Source organism: Dryobates pubescens, chromosome 11 (assembly GCF_014839835.1).
Source record: "Dryobates pubescens isolate bDryPub1 chromosome 11, bDryPub1.pri, whole genome shotgun sequence".
Classification (NCBI taxonomy): Eukaryota; Metazoa; Chordata; class Aves; order Piciformes; family Picidae; genus Dryobates; species Dryobates pubescens.
In genome coordinates this window covers 18,797,595-18,821,564 of record NC_071622.1, presented here as the reverse complement: position 1 = coordinate 18,821,564, position 23,970 = coordinate 18,797,595, and the positions used below count along the sequence as shown (strand labels likewise).

General features: G+C 37.6%; 1 protein-coding gene across 1 annotated transcript; it reads right to left on the bottom strand.

The window, feature by feature from the left end:
• Nucleotides 1-506: 506 nt before the first annotated feature.
• On the bottom strand, nucleotides 507-19,639 carry ODF2L (outer dense fiber of sperm tails 2 like). The gene is given in 17 exon segments (XM_054164956.1): nucleotides 507-635; nucleotides 866-991; nucleotides 1,818-1,980; nucleotides 2,067-2,152; nucleotides 4,207-4,365; nucleotides 5,501-5,617; nucleotides 6,656-6,766; nucleotides 6,906-6,926; nucleotides 7,338-7,452; nucleotides 8,921-9,030; nucleotides 10,854-11,039; nucleotides 14,588-14,704; nucleotides 16,454-16,525; nucleotides 16,735-16,797; nucleotides 18,084-18,190; nucleotides 18,896-19,189; nucleotides 19,591-19,639. Coding segments are annotated over 17 exon segments (2,025 nt in total).
• Nucleotides 19,640-23,970: the final 4,331 nt, after the last annotated feature.

The following is a 23,970-nucleotide window of genomic DNA, read 5'->3' as shown; positions in this document are numbered from 1 at the left end:
TCTGTATTTTTTCCTGTCTTAATAGGATAGATTTTTAGATTTCTACAGTAACCGAAAGTAAATTATAACTATTATATAATTATTAATAAATAAAATATGCTAATTACTATGCAACAAGTCCATGAATGTTGTCTTTCCCCAGACAAACTGAAAGGTAATCTGTGATCATATGCATTTATCATGGACTAAAGGGATGCTTGTAAGATTTTATAGTACAGGACCTCACCTAGTAAATTCACAGACCATACAGTCTGCCTTTTCACTTCTCTTCCATGAATAAAACAATTCTTTATATCCGTAATACCAGACAAATTGCACATATGTGACCAACCACTAGGATATACAGTATAATTGGCCTGCATCCCCCTGTCAACAACAGGAATTTTCCTGGGGAAGAACTATCATTATGGAACTCAGTCCTGCAGGATACTGACAGAGTCCTCAATAGCCTTGCCTCAAATAAGAATAAGAGACAAATCTTGAAAAGTATTTTATAGTTAAATAATTCAGCCAAACATTGTTATATATGAAGCTTTCAAAAACTTCACATAATTCTGCATGCTCTGGTTCTTGTTCTCTGACTTCTGTAGGCTGTTTTCCAGCTCTTTTAGATGTACTTCATAGTGCTTTTCATTCTAAAGGGGAAAAAAGATATGTAATGCACTTAGCAGGGATTTCATTAGATTAAGCATCTGTTAAGACTATTAGAAATGTCAATATATGCAGTATATTGTTGAGTTCAGTATAACCTGCTGCTCTTGAAATTGTTTATCAATTGTATCAGTAGTGTGTTTTTAAGTAAAAGGAACTTTTACTGTAAATAGTTATGTGGTAAGTAATTATTTAATTCATAAACAGTACTTACATGTTGAGATATGCGGAGGAGCTTTTTTTTCTCCTCTTGTCCCTTTCTCACTTCAGTTTCAAGAATTAGCATTTTTGCCTCAAGGGCTTGTTCTTTGTGTGACATCTTTTCCAGTTCTTCAGCTACCTAGAACAGAAATGATGCATCTTTAACTTCACTTAAAGCCCAAACCAAATGATTTTCTTTTAGCTTGTCATTAACAGCACGATTTCCCATTCTGTCATGCAATGCTTTATTTCTTATGCACAGAAATATTCTGGCTAAACTTGAAAGAATTTTCAATTTGAAAAAAAATGTAATATTACTGGGAGGAAGACACTTTTGTAACTCATTTGTCAATTAAGCCAAAGGTTGTTTTTTTCCAAACTAAATAAATATCCTCAGGCATTATTGAGAAAATTCAGGTAGTTTATTTCTACATGATTAATCTGATACAAAAATCACAACTTCATGACCGAACTAATATCCTTCACTGCAATCTGAATTTCCTCTTCCACTGATTCGCTGTTTGCATCCTTTCTACAAAATGACAAATCTCTGCTTAACATTGAATGTTCCAAGTCTTTAAAATGGGAAAAATTTCAACACCAATGTTCTTGTGTGCAGCCACTTTCAAAGAAGATAAGAAAGAGACAAGATGACAAGATTAAGAAACTTTTTGCCGCATGTGTGGGATTTAACATTAGGTGACATCGAATGATAAAGAAAAGAAAATGAAATGTGGGTCCACTGAACTTTGTTATTAGTTTCAATAGAATCCAAATTCTCCAAAGAAGCTGAATTGTGCAATCCATGCTTAAACATTCAGAAATTACTGAAAACTTTTTAGTATTGCTCCCTACATGCAAAATAATCTCCTCCCATCTTCTCTTCTCAAGCACATTTGATTTTAATGTTATTTTAAGATAGAAAATGGCAAACAAGATTAAACAATGTATGAAATTATCAATACCATTTTTCTCCCATCTTCCAAAGCAGATTCCAGTTGCCTGGTTAATCCATTAAAGTCTGCAGTTTTCTCTTCAAGCTGCAATTTACTGCATTGAAGACTCTCATCTTCTTTTTTGAGCTGACAAGCAAGTTCTTCATTTTGAAACTCCATCTGTTCTAATTGCCTTCATGACAAAGAGATTAATGCATTATAATTCACTATAGCAGAAAAGGGTAGGAATTGCTTGCAATCAGATTTTTCAAAAGTTACCTTTTAAGGTCTTCATAGTGCTTCTGAATGCTATGGTTTTCTTCCACGAGGGAATGACTGCCCACAGAAGTTACACTGTCTTCCTCCTGTGAAAATGGCAAATTATTTGTAGTTAGAGACCTATATACAGGGTATTAGAGAATAAAGTAAGCTTGCCTAATAAAATCCAATCAAACAATTTAAATGTCATTTCAGGTAAACTGTATGTAATTTCAAGTAAATTTTATCTTGTATTTAAAACAAATAAAATACAGCCAAAGGAGCAGACTAAAATAAGACTGAAAACCTGTCCTGTAACAAAGTGAAGTCTTAACAAAACCCATATGCTGCTTACACAGCCTTCTGCATGAGGAATTGGCTGAGACTATCTCCTAACGAACTTTAAAGCCTCAGACTCCAGCTAAAATAAATTTGCTCACACTACAGCCACAGAAAGCATAAAAGTAACACTGCATATATATACAGTTATCAAAGAACGGTATAGGAATGACTGGCAAAGAATTTCAGAAAGTAGTGGGGAGAAAAAAAAAATACAGTCAAATTCATAAAAAGAGGTAGCAGAAGCTGAAGGTAGCAGAAGCTAAAGAAAGCAAGAAATCAAACTGTCTTCCCCAGCTCAGAATCCAGACTGACAAACTTCAACGTGTTTTCTTTTAAATCTCATAACACTAGTGATAAGGTTATTGCTTTTGCTACCTTCCATCCACAGCAGATTAGGAATAAATAGCCACATCAGCAGCCTGCTGACACCATTAAGGTGTCATTCACTCCATCATTCACTGAACTACCTCAAGCAGTTCTATTCAGTACTCGAACAGATCTGGCTGGTTTTGCTTATGTGAATTACAGACTGTTCATCTAGAGGACTGAAGTGGGCAGTAGCAGAAAACCCCAGCAGAGGGGTAGTAAACTGATTTTCCTAAATTCTGATCGCATAATCAAGAATAATAATCTTTAAAGAATGTCACCAATACTCAATGCTGAAACGTAATTACTCTTCCACCAGACTAGTAACTATATTGCCAATTACTTCAGTATACTTCAGAGGGTTTTTGCATTTATCAGGCAAACATAATTAGATTAAAACTAGATGTATCATTTAATATATGCATTCCTTACATACTTCACGAAACAAAGACAGATTTATGGTCTTACAAACATTCCTGGAAGGAGTATTCAATATGACACAAACAAGAATAAAATTTGATGTTATAGAGGTCATCTGGGCAAGAAATCTCAAACAAAACAAAACTGCTTAAGCTTTCTGACTGACAGAAGAAGATGATTAAGCCTCTTTTGCATGCTACTGATTCAAACACATTTGTTATTCATGGTAGAAGAGTATTCTCTTAACTCAAAAGCACATTAGAAAAACAAAACAAAAAAACAGAAAGAAAGCGGAATGCCTGGAGGTGTTCATGGCAGGGCTAAAAGGGGCCTTGGGTGACCTGGTCTGGTGGAAGGTGTCCCTGTCCATGGCAAGGGGGTTGGAACTAGATGATCTTGAAGGTCCTTTCCAACCTAAACAATTCTGTAAATCTATGAACCCCGAAACACAGCCCTGCCACAAAAATTGTTATCATGGAAAAAAGGCTGAGGAATATTCATACTAAAGCACAGGAGAAAATACAAGCACTAGTGCTAAAACACCACTGAAAATGGAAATGATCCACTTCAAATATTTTATCAACCAATGCAAGTATTTGAATGTTAAACATCATCAACAACATGACAATATGGGCAAATATTTATGACGATACGAGCAAATATCTTTTGGTTTATAAATCAGTCGTTAAAAACAAATCTAGTGAGGAATTAGATTATGCCACTGGATACAAACAATAAGTAGACTTCCACATTTATTTCCAGGGAAGAATTCTGCAATACATCTCAGGACATAAGTATTCAAAAGGATCAAGAATATACTTGCTTACAGAATCAAAGCAACTAGTCTTGTCACATAGTTAATTTATATAAATACAGTTGCATTATGCTATTTCTACAGAAGCAGCTTTTGATTTATGAAGCAAAATAATGAACCACATAAGTGTCACATACTAAGAGGAAAAAAAAAAATTCCAGAGACTTTCTTCCACATTATTTTCTCATATATTTTAAAAAATAATTATGTTCTAAGCACCTGAACCTGCAGCTCCCTACGGAGTTTGCATTTTTGTGCATGGATCCTTTCCCAATATGCGAGCTTTTCCTGGTATTCTTGCTGCTTTTCCTCAGCTCCTTTCAGCAAGTCATGAGCATGTTCTAACTCCTTTAACTCTGCCTCTGTTTTGAGCCTCACCTGCATAGTAGCATCACAGGAGAAAAATGCGACAGTAAAACTGTAAATTAATAGGTACAGTACTTAGTGGCTCTCCGTGTCAGCAATAAATCTGAAATTCTATACAAGTTGTATAATATCACATATTTTATAAAACACAAAGTTACAAGTTGGAGACATTTCTATCTCTGCTTACATTTCAGGAAAGATTTGGTAACACTCAGAATGAACCTTTACAAAATTATGCAAATATTAGCAGTTCATTATGCAATACCCAGGTTTTAATTTTAATTTGATTGCAATATACTTTGGGAGACGACATACAGATGTACTAAACAGCTTACATGGATCTTCCAACCTGGTTTATTCTATTCTATTCTATTTGAAAAGAGAGAAACACATACTGGCAACTGAGGCCACATACAGTGCTGTGCAAACATTACTCATGGGATCAGAAAACATTTTTCTCCATTCTACAACTCAATAATGGAAAAATAAATTATGAAATAACATTAACATCCAAGATGCTCTTTCTGTGAGGATTACATCTAAGCTCTAAAACAACATTGCAGCCAATGCACAACTTGCCCCTGCCTCAGATTTATGGCTTAAGAGAATATATATATTTTGATGAGCTGTAGAACTGAGGAAAGTGATTTTCCTAGCAATTTTATACTGTTTTCTAGTGCTTAAGAGCGTGCTAACTGTGGTTCAGTATTCAGCTCCATCTGCTGAAAAATTTAAAGCCCATCTCTATAAGGATTCTCTATTTTAACTGCTAGTCAAAGCAAAGTAGTCTTACAGTAGGTTTGCTTCCTTATGCAACTTTCACAGCTGTTCTGTTGAGAGATCTAGTTGTAAAATCATCAATGACAAAGTCACATTTTTTAAAGTAACAAAAGAACTCTTAAATTCTAAAATGGTAGCCCAACTTCCAGCTCTAGGAACCTTTTCTCACCTGTTTGCCATTATGCAGTATCCAAAAAACCCACCATCTCACAAGTAAGAGTTAGTAAAACATTCAGTGAATTTAAAGACAATTTTATACATAGAAAAAGAAAAAAGAGCCAGTACCTTGTGACTTATAATAAGGGGATCACAATAACATTGGGAAATATCATTGTCCTACAGAACTGTTTGAAAAATGCTTTATTACTGCAAAACTTCCCTTATTTACTTCTAAGCATTTGTTTGCTGTTATTCTTTTGTTTTCATTTAAGACTGTTTCATAACTAGATTTCAGTTCTTCTAATGCTGTTTGCAATTTTTGTGTCTAGGACAAACTTTTTTTGCACATATATGGAAAGTGTTTCTTTTAAATATAGAAAAAAAATAGAATCGTTCTATAATTAGTATGAAGCATAATCTCTGATTTCTAAATAGAATCTCAATATTGTCATCATATGACATTAGTTATTTTTTGTTATCCTACTCACCACAGCAAATATAAAAGAATAACCAGGTAAAGAGCACTCTGGTATTGCTATTTTGTACAGCTGAGCTACAGAAGCAGCCAGCATGATTCATCCTTCTCTTCCCAAATTACAAGTATCACCGACAGTTATCACAGCTAAGAGCTAGCACATTTCAGCCCTGTTCCCTGGAACTGGGCAAAAACTTTAATTATGGTGGTGCATTCCACAGACAAGACACACTAGCTGTACTTAGATCTTGCTCATGTCTTTTCTCTTGTCCATGATTTTAAAAAGAGACAAGCCAAGACTGTCAGTGAAATGATGTCTATAGTACAGCATACTACATCAATGTTAAAAAAATTATGCTGTGAATGCAAATGTAAAAAAAAAGGAACTGATAAAAAGTATGATTTATGTTTTATGGTCTTTTCAATGCAGAGCTGCCTATGCAAATAAGAAGATACTTATAATGTACCTGAGTGTTGGTTTACTGGTCTTAGGATTGCAAAAATAAGGATCTGACCAAGAAGAGGTAAAATATCATTGCATATGTCAACTAAAGACACCAGACTCAAAAGTTACTTTTTAAATATAGCTTACTGGGTAGCCAGCTTGCTTTTTAGGAAGTAAACCTTTTCTAAATGAGTATATAATTAGCTTTTTTTGGCTTTAATGTGCTTCAACTAGGCTTCACATAATTCAGTAAGGATTATGTGGACTAGTAAGAGTGTGGAAGATATTCTTGGATGTGGCTTGTAACAGCATTCTATGATCTTCAGTGTTACAAATAAACATGACAACGAATCTGTTTTATTAGAAACAAATACTTTATAATTTCCTCAAAACTCCTTACAAATTTAAAACCCATACCTGAACATTTTAAATATGCTAGTTACCTGATTTTTATACTGTTCTACAAGGTTTTCTTGCCACTTTGTCTTCTCTTGCAGATTTAGCAGCTCATTTTCAGCAGAAGCAGTACTGTTTTCCAGTGTAACACGGGAAGTCTTGAATAAAACACAGAAAATATTGAAACTGTAGCAGTGTTATTAAAACAACACATTCTACCATACAATGCTACTAGCAAGTGGCCTGCAGGCATTAAAAATAGTAACACAATTATTTATCCTGTCAAATAAATATTACAGCTCATTGTTCATTTGTCAGCTCGTGAGAGCATCCGCACAGGTGCTTTGGAGACTGAATACAAAACCTGTGAAATCTTTTAAAATTGAGATTAATAATTGAGCTAAGCTCAGTTCTTTAACTTCAAAGAATGTTTTGCAAACATAAAAGAACAATTTCTAGTTAAGCAATTTTGTAGCTACTGATGGTAAAATCAACAGCATTCTGGTTAAGCAGACAGATGATTGGACAACCCTGTTCCTAGCTTTGCAATAGAGTTCCACTGATAAATTTTCAACATTTCGTTTTCATTTCCTGTAAAAACATGGATGGAAAAATTTATCGTACATGTTCTGGACCTCTAGACAGAAGGGCCAACAGGAATGAATGTGGTTACTTTATTAATGTAGCACAGATGCAGAGCTATTTGACAATGATTTATAATGATCTTACCTTTAATCTTTCATTTTCAGAGTTAATAGAATTGAGCTTTCCAAGAACTTCCTCATCTGAGTTTCTTTTCCATTCCTCCTTTCTTTTCAGGTCTTCCAAAAGGCTTGTGATCTGCCTTGTTAGATAGGTAAGAACTTCCATATAATACACAACGCTTCCAAAACTCTCACTATGCAAATTACATTTTACCTTTTACTATAGCATGTATATCTTAATTTTTATTATTTTATTTAAAACAAACCAAACACATTTAAACATCCCAAGAAGCAGTATGTGCTGAAATAAACCATGCAAAAGAGTGGTCCAGCTCAGTTATAAGTAAATTCATTATCTAGAACACCCAATCATATTTCCAAGAAAACTATGCATTACAGATACTGCACAAAATGGAATGATGCTTAATTTATAGAGTCTGTCAGATAATGTCCTATGAAGAACATTCCATAGCTAGTTTAGGAAGGGTACTTTCCATATTAAAAAACTACATATGCTACATAAACTGCACATAAACTACTACTATGCTTTTCATATTAATGAAGGTAAACACTGAAATTTGTTCTGCTGTTTAGTCATACAATGCCATGTAGAACAAGTCTTGTTAGAATGGTACATTTCAAGCAAAGGCTTCTTCTTTTCAAGCAATGATTTTCAGCTAAAATAAAAACAGTTTAAAGCAGAATGACTACTTGAGGGAAATATCATAGATGGTTCCCTTTTCTTAATATTTCCCAGATTCCTCCTTATATTCACTAGTGGGCTAGACAGATTTCTGGTCTGATGTTTTGTACCTGCACTCCTGTTAAATTTTAAAATATGTTGAAAATAATTCCAGAACTATGAGATTTTCTGAAACAAGAACAAAAGAGTCAAGCCAATTTAATTTGAGCTGTTACATATTTGACCAGGAACCAAGTTCTTTGTTAAAAACCCCAACATTCTGCCTGGCTAAATGGCACATAATAGTTTCTTTGCTTGTTCAAATTCTACAAACAGAAAGGTAAAAAGCCATTTGTCACTATTTGACAAAGAAAATAGCATAAACTTCATGTACATTAAGATTTGACTGCATAGTTTGAATAAGGCTGGACGACGTTCTGTTGCTTTTCCTCACAAGTATAAAGTGCTCAAACATGTGCCTGAGAGGAACTTGCCTCTATCCTCTAGTGGGGTGAACTGAAATAATTTTGACATCATCAGTTTGAAACAGAAATTATAAGCCTATGAACCTCCTTCTATAGTTCAGTGCACACAAGGGTTAACACTGAATCTGTTGAATCAGCTACTAAATAAGTGATTCTGAGGAAACAGCAGAGTAGCTACCAACAAGTTTAGGCTAATCAGAAGTATGCAGGGGAAAGAATAGTTCCTTACTTGTATGGGAAAATGAAGTTTCTGAAAAAGTTGTGAAAGGCAGGAGAGAAAAGGGTAAAAAAATAAATTTGTTACAGTTTGTATAGCTTCTAAATTCTGCTCAGAATTATTTATTCACATTGGCAACACTGAGTACTACACTATTAAGCACAAACACTGTATGACTACAGAAAAAAACCAACAAAAAAATATAGACAAACAGTTTAACTTACTTCTCAAGATCTTCTTTTTGAATGTTTAACATTGTAATTTCTTCAACTACACTTCTGTACTGTTTTTTCCAGACATCAGAAGCTGACAGTATGTCAAACAGCCTGATTTCCTGGAGGATACAGAAATTACAAATTATGTAACAAAAGAAATGCCATATTGTTCTACAATTTTTTCTAAATGTGGTGGTTCAGGCTGGGTGTCCCCCTGCCGCTGCCACATAAGACACACCTCCGGTGTCCTGAGGGTCCAGCCCAGTGAGTGAACACAGGAAGCTGCGTATTTCATCCCATTATGTCCTGCTCCCTACAAAACCCACCTGCAAAGTCCTGCACTTCCTCTTTCTTCCCTCACTGCTCCTATGGAGATGGTCCCTGTCTGGTAATGGAGGGGGAGTCATCTTTGAGGCCTCTTGGGGCCTGGCCAGGCCAGGAGGAGAAAGGGGAAGGGCAATCTCAGATCCGGCCAGCTGACATTAGCCTAACAGTGGAAGAGGAAGAAAGAGCCCTGGAGGTTTTGGATGTGCCCTCAGGTGGGGAGAGGGAAGTGTTGGGATGCTTCTGGGTATGCTTTGGGATCTCTTTTGTCACTATGCTTGTGGTTTCCTGTAAAATATTCACTGCTTTTCCATTTAAACTTTCCACCACCTCTGCAATCTGTTTGTTTGAGTCTCATTTTTCCTGCCTGTGGTGGGAAGGAAGGAGGGATCGGTCCTTCAAGCCACCACACTAAACATAGGAGATATTCAAGATAAAATGTCTTCACGGCATCTACCTACTACAAAACAGTGTAAATTTTGTCTTGTCTCAAAAGAAAATAAACCAAACTACCCACATTTAGAAAAATTTAAAGTCTTAAGTACAGACTTACTTTCAGGGCAGAGACACAGTTAAGCACTGGTACTGTATATCAACTATAGAACACAATAATATTTCAAAATTTGAGATTAAAATCATACAGCAAAATTACTTGTCTTCAATACTTCTCTACTACATATAAATTACCTAAATTAATAAAAAAATAAAATTCTGCCACAATATTTCAAGAATAAAAAATAATATCTAGGTAAGAAAAGCAAAGTTAAGGGAAGTCCCTCAAAGAAGTATGGATAATTAACCAACACATGCTATCTTGAAAGTACACCAGGTCTTCAATGGGGAAAGAAAACAAGTGTGACTAGAAAGCACTGAAAATTTCAGGAGTTTTTTGCCATCCCTCTGCACTTCTCAGTATACTTAAAAGTCCATTATTTTCTTCTCACAATGACTGACACAAAAAAAAATATATTAACCATCTCCTGCTATACTAACTGGAAAAATATATCTGTAATACTGACATATCCAAAATGATGGCAACACATCTAGGAGTATGAAAACACACTCTTACTAGGAAATCTAAATAAGGCAATAAAGATCTCAGCACAGTTCTGATCCAAGTAGCTTTCTTCAACAGTTACACACTGTAGCAAGAATCTGAGGAACAATGTAGATTAAGGAAGTTTTTGAAAAGGTTCAGAGCAAATATTTAGAAGCAGAAAGCTAAGTATCCACATGAAATATCATTCACTGGTAAATAAAGAAAATGAAGACTTCAAACTTTAACCATGGATTGTACGCTGTTGGTCAGTGTATATCCATAAAGGCCTAAGAGGAAGATCAGGAGAGGTGCACTGAAAGCTTGCAGTACTACTACAGTATGAAATGTAAAACCTCATGGGTTAAGATATTCAAAATATTTTAACAAAACAAAGGCAGTGAGTGTAGTAACAGTTTGCATGTCAGTTACAGCAACCTTTTCCTCCAATAAGGAGCGCAATAAAGAGAGATACAAACGTAGCATGACAAACCAACTTTTCCTTTTTTCCACAAGTGAAAGTCCCCCAGTTGTTCAATTTAAAACAATACCCACAACAGGGCCCACAGTGTAGTCACTCACACGTTCCTTTATGATGGAGATTAAATTTTCCACAGTTGCTTCAAAGTCTTCAGCTCTTTGTTTATGGAATCTGATTACTTTTTTAAGAACTGTCTTTTTTTGCTCACTTGTTTCCTTTATGGCTAAAATCTGGCGTTTGTATTCACCAACTTGAAGTTTCCATTCTGCTATTTTCTTTTCTAGAGTCTGCAGCATAATTAAACACAATTACATATTAACTTGTCATATTTTACATAGAATACATAGAATACATCGAATAAACCAGGTTGGAAGAGACCTTCAAGATCATCGCCTCCAACCCATCAACCAATCCAACACCACCCAAACAACTAACCCATGGCACCAAGCACCCCATCAAGTCTCCTCCTGAAAACCTCCAATGATGGCGACTCCACCACCTCCCCAGGCAGCCCATTCCAATGGGCAATCACTCTTTCTGTATAGAACTTTTCCCTAACATCCAGCCTGAATCTCCCCTGGCGCAGCCTGAGACTGTGTCCTCTTGTCCTGGTACTGGCCGCCTGGGAGAAGAGACTAACATCCGTCTGTCTACAACCTCCCTTCAGGTAGTTGTAGAGAGTAATAAGGTCACCCCTGAGTCTCCTCTTCTCCACCTTCCTTCTTCTCTACCTTACAGTTCATTTTGTGACATAACATAATCAGGAATACAAATTACACCTATAATCTGTTTCCATAATGGATTTGTATTCCAACTCTTGTGGTCGATACAAGGAGTTAGATACATACAACAGCAGGCAAAAAAAAATATATGTGTTGGGAAAACTCATTACAGGGGTGATGAAGAGAAGAGGTTGAGGAGGTGAGAAGCAGGCAGGAGTAAAGGGAAAGACAGCAATCAGATGATTGCTGTGTGCTCTTGGAAAGAAATGCAGAAGTTAAATGAAGGAGGCATGGCATGGATGTTAAAAACATTTATGAGGAGGAAAATAAATGTGATTACATCATCCCTACTGACTGATTTCTGTAAAATATATCACCTTAATGATGCTACTAGTGATACTCACTAGTTCGTACTTTGGATCTATAATGAGCACACACATAACTAGGGCCGGAGATCAGTATAACCTCATATGAAATTTAAATATGAAAGATAAGTTCTTAGGTTTGATTTTTTTATTGCCAAGAAGCTAGGAAAGGCCAGGGTCTTTTCTTGAATATATGTATTACAATATAGTGTTTAATTTGATAACTATTTTCTTGTAAGATCTCTGACTTTTTCCCATGTATATAATGGTCCCACTTTATTAATGAAACAAGATGGTTTAGTGAAGAAACTAATTTTTAAGGAAAGTGCATTTTGTGTTCAATGGGCAGTGAAGCACAAAATGCAAAATGAAAAGACTGAGTGCTTCTCTGCCTGCAATGGACAATTGTTTAAAGATAATTAAAATAGGCTATGGTAAAGATTAAACCACAGCAGTAAATCACATATTGTAAGAAGATCTTACAATTTCCTGAGTGTTGGATTTTGCAGCACTCAGAAAACAAAATGCATTCACATTAAGTGGTTTTTTTTTCCATTAACCATATTTCAATGCATTTAATTATATTATCAAATGTGTGCAATGCAACCAAGGTGAGAGCTGGGTTCTACAACTGTCATTATATTATCTTTTCTATTGCTGTTAATATTTCTGACTAGTTAGATTTTTTGCATCACTGTGATGAAGTGATTCTACTGATCCCATCCAGTCCAGGAACCTGATGCCTTTAACTTCACGACTTTTGCATTTTTTTATCTACATATCACTTAAATATGAATGGGAAACAAGACCAGACATTGAAACACTACATGATGACATACAATAAAAGGCATACCTGACTCTGCTTGAAGAAGAACCTCAGATACAATTATTTTTAAGGTGCTATAGATTATCAAGCTACCCACAGATGACTACTGTCATAAAGACATGTGCAAGTTCTATTCATAGCACTTATGGCGTTTTCCAAGTAAAAGATGGTCTCAGCTACTGGGACTCACCAAAAAGGAAAAAGTACTATTTCAAATAAATAAAATTACATAACCCTCCCAACATGCAGGAATTAATTTTCATATGTAGGCACTTTCAGGGCACTTTATAAGCAAAGATGTGACTTGCAGGAGTGGGGCAGCAGAAGAATAGTGTCAATAAATTGAACAAATAGAAAACCCATGCTCTTAACTGCTGGTGTGAGAGCAACTGCTATCCCCCGTTGTAACCACAGGAGGTCACAATCATACTATGAATAAGTGCTTTGGCCATTATTCAGTGGCTGAGGTAAATTTAAATTGAGAATTAATCCCATAAGGGTAACGCTAAGCTTTCACAAGCTTTTGTCCAGTTATGAACAAAACCATCAGCAGGACTTCAGCTACAACTACCTGAAGGGAGGTTGTAGACAGACGGATGTTGGTCTCTTCTCCCAGGCAAGCAGTACCAGAACAAGAGGACACAGTCTCAGGCTGCGCCAGGGGAGGTTCAGGCTGGATGTTAGAAAAAAGTTCTATACAGAAAGAGTGATTGCCCATTGGAATGGGCTGCCTGGGGAGGTGGTGGAGTCGCCATCACTGGAGGTTTTTAGGAGAAGACTTGACGGGGTGCTTGGTGCCGTGGGTTAGTTGCTTGGGCGGTGTTGGATTGGTTGATGGGTTGGACGCGATGATCTTGAAGGTCTCTTCCAACCTGGTTTATTCTATGTATTCTATGTTAAATTGTTACACAAATAAAATATACTGTTCACAACTAATATCAGAACTTTCTGAAGAGCAAAAAACCACAACTTTAAAATAAATTGTAAAACAGATCTTTAAATAAAGATTGAATCAAAGCAGCTCAAGTTACTTTATCTAATGTTGGAATTCTATAGTTGTACTAGATAGAAAAAGAAAATCGTTTTTATTTAGAAGAAAACATGATGTATCTCTACAGCTCTAAATTTGTTACTTTTTTTGAAACTGAGTTTCTGTAGTCTCCTTAAAAACTTCAAATAATGCAATCAATAAAGGATGCATGCTACTAAAACGTTTTCTCATTCATGCCTACATTCTTGACAAGTTTTAAATACTGGAATCCAAGGCCACATACAGCTCCAGCCTCTGACACAACCTCTTCCTTGCCTTGTTCTAAAGCCCAGAACTGATACAAATGCCCAAAATTATGTCTTGCTTTTTGGAACAGAAAATGGAAATAATCCACATAACAGTAATGCCTAATCTCACTTTAAGGTAAGCGTTTCTCTCTCAGTCATTATTAAAAGATTTATTGATTACTTTAGAGTCAATAAAAAGAAATAGGTAGTAATTCATTATCTTTATCTTACAACCAAAACTCATCCTGCGGACTTGCCTATCTCTATTGACTATATGGAGACACCCTTGGGATGGATACCTAAGTATCTAGACTGCACAGTTAGGTGAGTGCAAATGTGTCTATATGTGTTTCACTTCTCTTCAGCAGAACTGCTATTATGCACAAGATGAGAAAAGAAGAAAAAAAATTAACCTTACAACTAAGGTAGTGTAGTCAGGCAGACTATACAAAATATAAATGCTGATGATTTTTACTCTTTGAGATTTTTCTCTTACCAAGAATGTGATTTCAAGTGATCCTTTAACATTCACATCTGCATTAAACTCTGACTCCAATAAGGCTTTGCTATTTAAACAAACACAAACAAACAAAAAACCAACAACAAAACAACAAACCCTGAAATGCAATTAAAAATATGTTGACCTGCATTTTTGCTTTTAATTTATTATTTTCCACTTCTTTTCTTTGAATCTGAGATTGCAGGTGAGCTTGTATTGCCTTTAGTGATCTTGATGACTGGTCTTCTCTCTGTATGTTGACCTAAGAAAGAGAATTAAACACGAATCTATTGGTCTATGGAGATAAACTGTATGATGCTACCTCTATTTTCTACTTTGCTGTGGTTTCCAACTGACATTTGAAGGTCCTCAAAAGATGGAAAAGCTAAAACATGCAGTAACTTGTTACTAATATCATTACTGTTGAACAGAAATCACAAGTTTGAAAGAATGCATACATAATTGCTGCCCCATATTTAATCTGACTCCAAGTAGTACGAATAATGCCTGGAAACATAAACACAGAAAAACAGGCTGACAAAAAGCATCTAGCATGCAGGTTGATCAAAATCAAGCCACACTGATCAACTCTACCCTGACTAATTTGACCTGAACTGATCTTCATTAAATACTGTCATGTGCTATTAGAAGCATTTGTACATTTAATTCAACCTATGGTTTGAGGGGATACATAAAGCATAAGGAAGAGGCAATCTATGTCACCAGATCTGAGGTCAGATAATTCTATGAAATTTCTCGCAACTTGATTCTTTTGGCTCATTTTAAATAAGAAATAATGAAAATAGGTAGAAAGAAGTGATATTATCAGTATAGACCAGAAGACCACTGTAATGCACCAGTGAGAGTGTTCATTACAGACACCACTAAGAAAGGCAGACTCAGATTCAGTTAGGTATTGATGAAAATGTCATTTATTGGCAATAATGTAAGAAGAAACAAGGGAATAACATAGATAGTCACTAATCCTTTCAGATTCTGAGCACCCCTAATTACTTCACTTTAGATAGCTCTCTAGTCAGGGCATGGCACACTGTGAAGAACCTGTGAGTGCTGAGGCTTGCTAGCAATCTTTATAGGCTTTTCTGTTCAGCATTTCTACTCTCAAGCAAAAGGATGCTTCTGTAAAGGCATGCTACTTCAAGATAAAGACAAGGACATGCCAATTGTCAGGTGTGAAAGAAGGCACTCACACAGGGTCCTCGATTCCCAGTTAGCTGGGTAAGTTTATCCTGCAGCCAAGTGATATGTTCTCCTGGTTAAGCAAAGAAAAATTCTTAAAGAACCATAGCACTCAACATACCCCAAGTTACAAAAATCAAAGTACAACATTGTCTCTCTAAAGGTTTAACTGAGCCTACTCCATACCCTCACTAACACTGAACGACATTACAATGCACATAAAGCACAGTTTATGTATACAAATATCAGAACACAGATTGATAAACTATCAGTAAAACACTGTTCAAAGTTTTACAGTACCTTCCTACACAGGACAGACATTTTCCCTCTTCCTATGCTGGTTTCTGCATTGACCCCCTTCCTTTTGTTCAGAGAATCAATAATGATATTTGCTCTGTCAGTACTACCTTTACCTATTCCTTGCACTCAGAGAGCCATGGAAACTGTGAGCAGTATCTGGTTTGTTTACTCTGTATTACTTCATTCTAAGGTTTTTTTGTTTGGTTGGTTGTTGCTGTTGTTTTTTGCAGAACTATTGCAAATCTGTAAATGAAAAGCCAAAAGCCACTTGTCTAGATGCATGCCCCTCCCTGAACCATGGGACATTAGTGTTAAAGAGAAACTTGTATCCTTAATAGGTTTGGATATAATCTTGATGGCTTTAAGATATTTCTGTAAGAAGTATCTCTCAGGATTTTCCTTTTTTTCCACAAGTCTTTGAAATAATTGTTTTTCTCAACATTTAAAATTTGTAAATAAGAATCTAGTGCACTGGGACAAAACATGCATTCCAACAGAACTGGTCACTCACTTTTTCAAGCTGAAGCTTGGATGAAAGTTCTTTAATCTGGTTCTCCCTTTCAAGTAGTTTTCTCCTGAGATTCTTAATAGAAAAAAAAAAAATTAATGCCTGTATACAACAATAATGCTTAGATGAACATTCAGTTGTGAAACTAAGATTTAATTTTGTGATGACAAACCACAAATACCCCCATTTTGCCACTGCCACTTGAAATTGTATGATCCATGACATAGTAATTTTCAGATGTACAGCACAGAATAAAGAAGAGACAGAAATGGTAATTTACTTACAGTATTTTGGGTTTCATTTTCACTTAACTTCTGCATCAAAGTGTAAACATTTTCATTGTTTAACTGCAAGACCAAAGCAGGAAACATTAAAACATTTCTCCAGATTGTAATTGATTTAACATTTTTTTTCAATGGCTTGAATTTGGTACATAAAACATACTACAATTTCAAGTTTGGCACATATGAATATAAAAGTTCACATGAACTACTTCAAGCTGGTGGCTTAAATCCTAAAGATTCAAATTTTGTGCACAGAATTTTGTAGTTAATGAAAACAAGCTAGGGTCATTCCATGTATCCATTTCTGTATTTCAGCTAGAAAGACTCAAAGTACCACAGATTCTCGGATTGCATTGGGTTGGAAGGGACCCTCAAAGGTCATCTTGTCCAACTTCCTTCAATGAACAGGGACACCTCCAATTAGATCAGGCTGCACAGGGCCACCTCAAGTCTGATCTTGAATGTCTCCAGGGTCAGGGTTTCAACCACATCCCTGGGCAACCTGTTCCAGTATTTTACCACTCGCATTGTAAAGAACTTTCTCCGTATGTATAGCATAAATCTAACCTGCTCCAGTTTAAAACCATTGCCCCTCATCTTATCACTACAAGCCCTTCTAAACAGTCCTTCCCCAGCTTTCCTGTAGGTCCTTCTTCAGATATTGAAATGTAGCTCTAAGGTATCTGTGGAGCCTTCTCTTCCCCAGGCTGAACAGCCCAAATTCTTTCTGCCTGTCTTCACAGGGTGAGGTGCTCCAGCCATCTCTCTGGCCTTCCTCTGGACCAGCAGATCCATGTCTATATTGTGCTGGGGGCCCAGAGCTGGACACACGACTCCAGGTGAACCATCACCAGAGTAGAGGAGCAGAGTCATCTCTCTTGATCTGCTGGCCATGCTTCTTTTGATGCAGCCTAGGATGCAATTTGCGTTCTGGTCTGCAAGTGTCCATTGTTGGCTCATGTGCAGCTTCTCATCCATGAGAACTCCCAAGTCCTTTCTGCAGGGCTGCTTTCTATCACCTCATCCCCCAGCTTGATTGGTAATGAGGATTGTTCTGACCCAAGTGCAGGAGCCTGCACTTTGTCTTAATGAACCTATGAGGTTCACCTGGGCCCACTTCACCAGCTCGTCCAGGTCCTCCCGGATAACATTCTGTCCCTCCAGCATAGGGATAGCACCAACTTAACTTGTGTAACACAATGCAGATCTGTAGAGATTTATTTTTTTGGGGGGGAGGGGATTATATAACCAAACCAAAGTTATTGATTTTAATTAATTCTAGTGAAAACGTCATATTTCATTTATCCTAGCTCACCTATATGAGCAGAAAAGAACAAATAAGAATTTACCCATAGTTCCAGTATACCATTTTTATGTCCAAGTCTCCCATTTTTTGAAATATCAGCTACTTCCCATCTGTACCTAGGAACTGTGTTTTCAAACACATGGTTAGAATCTTGTTAACAAAGTAAATAGAAACAAAAATCAATCTTAATATGCCCAGAATGAACTTGCCTCAGTAGCATGAGGAAGAAGAAACTTTTCCTGAAGAACCAAGTCCAATAAAGAAGCAGTACTGTTAGGTGCAGGTGAAGAGGAGGATGACTGTGACCATGACGACATTTTGTTTTAATGCTGTAAGGCAGTGCACATAATATATACTGGTGTTCCATGAATCAGTAACTGAAATATTGCCAACAACCCAGGTCATTCCCACTAAATACAGTGCAATGGAACAAGTAAACCTCAATGTCATCAGAGATTTAATGCAGCCAGTGCAACCAAACTCTTGCACACATATTCATAGCTTATAATCACTTAAGTAGTGCTCAGCTCACATATTTGGTGCACAGAAATCAAAGCCCTCAGCAGCAGAAACCCGGATTCCCGTGAAGAAGGGAGTGAAGCTCGCAGATGCAATTCCCCACTCCCGCTCTGCCCGGCACAGAGGGCGAGGATCCGGGGCGCAGCCTTGGGCCCTGATCCTTTCTGCCAGACTTGCCCAACGCCCCTGCACCCGGCTGCCTGCAGCTCCTTTCTCTGAGGTGTCCCGCGGGCTCAGCACCCCTTCCCCGGGTCAGTGCCTCCCTTCAGGTACTGCCTTCAGGCACTGCCCTGCTCCCCAACAACGTATCTCCGCCTGCTTCCACCGCTCTCTCACCTCCACCGCCGCCGCCGCCTGTGAACCGTTGTCGGAGCAACCAGCCGTTGCCGCGGCCCGCTCCTCCGCAGGCGGGCGTGAAGCGGTGGCGTCCTCCTGACAGCCCTGTCTCAGGGGCTGGGCTCGGGTCGTGCCCGTGGCGGTGGGTGCGGACGCTCCCAGCATGAGCCCGTCGCCCACTGGTCCGGGCCGGTGTGGCTCGCAGAGGCCCGGTGAGAGAGGCATCAGAGACCTCTGCAGACCTTCGTGGGCCTTGAGGAGTAGCACTGTCCTCTTTCTCCGAAGTGGCCGTAACTGTTAGAATGAATTTTTGTTTTCTTTCTGAGTGTTTTCATGACTGTATTTTTCTGCGGTTAATATTCCTGTAACCTGACTGTATGTGAAGCTCAGACAGAAAACAAAACAACAGTGGTCTTGGACAGCACCAGGTGGTGACTGACAACGGGAAAGGTGAGCCACATACTATAATTTTGTGTCACTGACCATTTATTCAGAAACGTTTCACTTTGTTTGCTTCTGATGTGCCTTCTTATACCCCGAAGTATTTCTGCATAGGAATTGTTTGGTAGGCACTACATCATATAATCAGAATAAGTGGGTTGCAGCACTGCTTCTAGAACTATTTCCTAGAGGTTATTTATGTAAATACATGACAGACTTTAATGATCTAAGACAACTCTGGACACCAACCGTACCGCCTAGTGAACAAAGCTGCTGCAGCATATTGTGTGACGACACTGACATCTACTGGGCTCCAACAACTTCCAGCTTTCGCAAAGGTCCCCAAAATCGATCTAGTTCAAAGCATCTCTCTCTGCGGAATCTCTGACCTTAAAGTAAACGCATATTTAAAAGTTAAATCAAATATGATCAGACGAAAGCTGGATTTAGTGCTTAAGACTGTTCTTACTACAGCAGCATGAAGATTTGAATTAGGACCTTGAGTTAACTGAGCTCTGTCTGTAGTAAAAGCTCTGAAGAGCTCTGTTCAAGTAATGCAGGATTCGGCACTTCCCCAAACTTCTCTGAAGACGACGGGCAGAATTTGCACTTTCATGCTTCTTGACAAGCAAGACGACAGGGTAAAACTGATTCCAATTATTTTGTTTACATTAACAGTATTGCACGCTCAAAAGCTATGTGGGCTTGTGTCCAAGTTGCTGACACAATGGTCACATGCCAATACCAACTATCCAGAAAAGCTGCAATAGCCAAAGTAAAAACCATGTAAGCTTTGTTTCTCAGTATGGTCTTCCCAATACTCTTAAAGTAGTTTCAGCTTCCTGCTTCCCCCACAGCCCTCATAGTGTTCCACAGATAAAGTAAATTCAATTATTCCTATGCCACATATGGAGAAACCGTAGTACCATGTTATAAAGTGACTTTCTCACAGTCACCAGGCAAGGAAGTGGTAGAGTTGCAAACTTATCTCCAGTCAATAAACATCACAGTAAAAGGAAGCACCCTCAAAAATAATTTTTATTTCTTAGGGGCCAATTACGGCCTCTAGAATTTTTCATATAATCTTCCTCCAAGTATCAGATAGCTTCTAAGAAAGATATCTGGGGTGTGGGACTGAGTTATTATCCTGCCTGAGTATCAGACTAATCCACTATGGCCCCAGGAAGCATGATACTGAAAGGACAAAGATCACAAAAACAACACATGATTTACTAACTCCACTTCCCTGAAATTTCAGGACTTTTGCCTTCTGGGTATTTTGCCAATCACTGCTTACAGTCCTAATAAAACTTCAGTTTAAGTATTTAGAGGAAGCACAGTAGCAGCTGCTGTAAGGATCACAGGAAGAATGCACTAATGTGGAAGGGAGCATTAATTCTCACTCAGATAGCAGTAGTCTCTGAGCAGAAGCATGCTGTTGAGAACAGCTGCTTTCTGGTTCTGACAAATCCAGTCCCCAGATTTTTCATGAAAGCCTGATTGTACACAGGCCAGGCAGCTGACACTACTGATTTTATAATCTTTGCCTAGTTATTATCAAGCTAAGCTCACAATTGTTAATGTTGGCACAGAAACTGTAGACTCACACACAAACAAATGCCCTTACCTATTTTAGTAAAACAAGCTTGACTATTAAATAGAGGTAAAAACCAATAATGTTTATTTAAAATGATACAGTCTGCTCCTTTTATTTTTACAAGTCTTTTCACAACACTAATAAATGTTCAATCCAAATTACCTTCAGATTTTCACACACATCTGTTTTGAAAATCTAGTTCCAGGACTGATGATATTCTTCAATTTGTTAGAGTTCTGCAGAGGTGGGACTGGTAATATCTTGCCAGAACTCTTAATTTCCTGCTGTTTAACTGCATTTAAAGATGACATAAATACATGGATACTCACAAACCAGATGTTTTATGCAAATATATGCTGCAGTTACATAATCATGAGTGGGAAGGGGAATGGGCTATGTACACACAGTGGCACAAGATGTGACCCACATGACTCAGTGCATTATAGAACTAAATATATATTTATTCTAACATGGGCACTGCATTACTGGGATTACACATGCTACCAAAATGTGTGTGTTTCTTTATTTTACGTGTTTCACAGTGATATAAACTGATTTATGGAGGCATTTTGGTGCTGTCTTTGTTGAATCTTTTGACTCCAAAGCCTTTGGTTTAAATACTACTTTCCCATAAGGTCAGAAGACACTAATGAGAGTCAGCTTATATGTAGTTATAATAAATATTTTTTATGTAAAAATATTTTATATTTTAATATTTTACTAGAAACCTTTATATTAATGTAATATAATTATGGTTGGTTTGGTTTGGGTTTTTTGGTAAGTCTTAAGGATATAGTTCAAGACTTGTTAGCATCAGGGAAAGAATACTATAAGCACTTCCAGTGGATACACCAGATATGGGTAAGTGATATTCAAATTATTGCTGTAAAATTCAAATGTCTAAGGATAATCATGCATCCTTTAAAATTAAGCAAACCTTAATGGCAAGGTAACAAACAAAATAAAAATTTATATAGTCAAGCCATTCTGGACCATACTAAACCATGCTATACTTACAATGTTTCTGCAAAGTGACATTAAAAAATGCTTGAGATTTCACATACTTTCAATGGTTTTGATTTTTATCAGGTTTTGCAAGAAAAATATAATGACAAGAAATAAAACCTTAAGACTAATTTATTCACAGACAAGCCTAACACAGAAGCAAAGTTAGTACAGAGTTCATAAAGGCAACTGTACTGCAGCATCTTACAGACCTGTTGGTGCTGGTGAAGGTCATGGAGCAGGTCATCTTGAGTGCAGTTATGAAGCATGTGTAAGGTAACCAGATGATCAGGCCCAGTCAGCATGGATTGGTGAACCTGATCTCCTTCTGTGACAAGGTGACCTGCTTAGTGGATGAAGGAAAGACGGTGGATGTTGTTTATCTGGACTTTAGTAAAGCCTTTGACACCATTTCCCACACTGTCCTCCTGGAGAAACTGGCTTCTTATGACTTGAATGGGTGAACAGTTCACTGGGTTAAGAACTGCACACAGTACATTCTTTGAATATACCTTCAGGGGTCTCTAGGTCAGTATCTAGTTTGTAACTAAGCCCACATGCTAGATATGGCTCTCCTTACCCGAGACAGATGTATGAGTTTATCCCAAACCCAACCCCCTGACAAAGTTCTTGGCTCTGAGCAGCAGCTGCAGAGAGGGACCACATTTCCTACTATAACAAGGTATAGAAGCTTCCAATAAAGACAGATCACACAGCCTGCATTTGATAATCTCTTAAGATGGCAACAGATATCTCCTGCTCCTTCTAGGATGACAAAAAATTATCCATGCTTTGTCCAGAACACTATGTTATAGACTTACAGGGTGTGGAGAAAGAAAATTTTACGAAACGGTGTAACTCAGTAGTGTTTTCAGTGTAGTTCTACAATATTGTGGAGTTCTGGAAGCATGGAGCTCCAGGTTGTGATCTAATCATTTTTTTGGGGTTTTGTTTAACTGTAGGATAAAATGCAGAAAAAGTATCCACACCAGGGTTTCATATGAAATACATAAGCATGCACTAGAACAAATCTTCCCCTTAGATAAGTGTAGTAGCCGTTAGCCTAAAGAGATCTTTTCTCCCACTCACTCATTCTTCCTCACACTCACTTTAAACATTCATTAAAATAGGAAGAATATTAGAAATCATAGAATCATAGAATGGTCCAGGCTGGAAGGGACCTCCAAAGGTCATCTAGTCTGACCTCCTTGCAGTCAGCAGGGACATCCTCCACTAGATCAGATTGCCCAGGGCCTCGTCAAGCCTTAACTTGAATATCTTCAGGGAAGGGGCCTCAACTACCTCCCTGGGCAACCTGTTCCAGTGTTCCACCACCCTTACAGTAAAGAAGTTCTTCCTGATACCCAATCTAAATCTGCCCTTCTCTAGTCTGAAGTCATTGCCCCTCATCCTGTCACTGCAGGCCTTTGTAAACAGAGACTGAAAAACCACATGCAATGCCCCACATATGCCAAACAGCCCATCTATTAGATTTGGAAGTACCCTCCACTAAAAGCATTTTCCTAAAAAGTAGCACTGTTCAGTTTAGGGTTCCTTAAGAAAGCCATAATTAGAAGTAGCTATTCCATATCTATAAGAACACTCTAATGCATGGGGACTTTGAAGATGGGAGTCTTTTTCCTTTTCCAAACAGGTTATGCTAGAAAGGAAAGGTATGTCACCATTTTCTGAAGGAAAAGGTGGATGTCAAAGCTGCTGGTCAATATACCACAGAAAGCAGTACTTTCTCTCTGGCAGGTGAGACTCACAAGCCATGGACAGAAACAGGGTACAAACCCCAGGGAAGAACTAGCAGTATTTTGTCTGGGGATGAGCTAGACCATGTTGGTTGCTGTCAGTTCCAGCCTTGAGGCATTGGGGTACATCTTACCTGAGGTAGTAGTTCTGCCTCAAGATCAGGATCCACTACTCTCAGTTGCTTGGTATCTGTGTCTCTTTGTGTAACTCCAGCTGATGATATTTAGAACCAATGGCAGCTATGAAGTTAAATAATTGCATTTGTGTCCAAGTC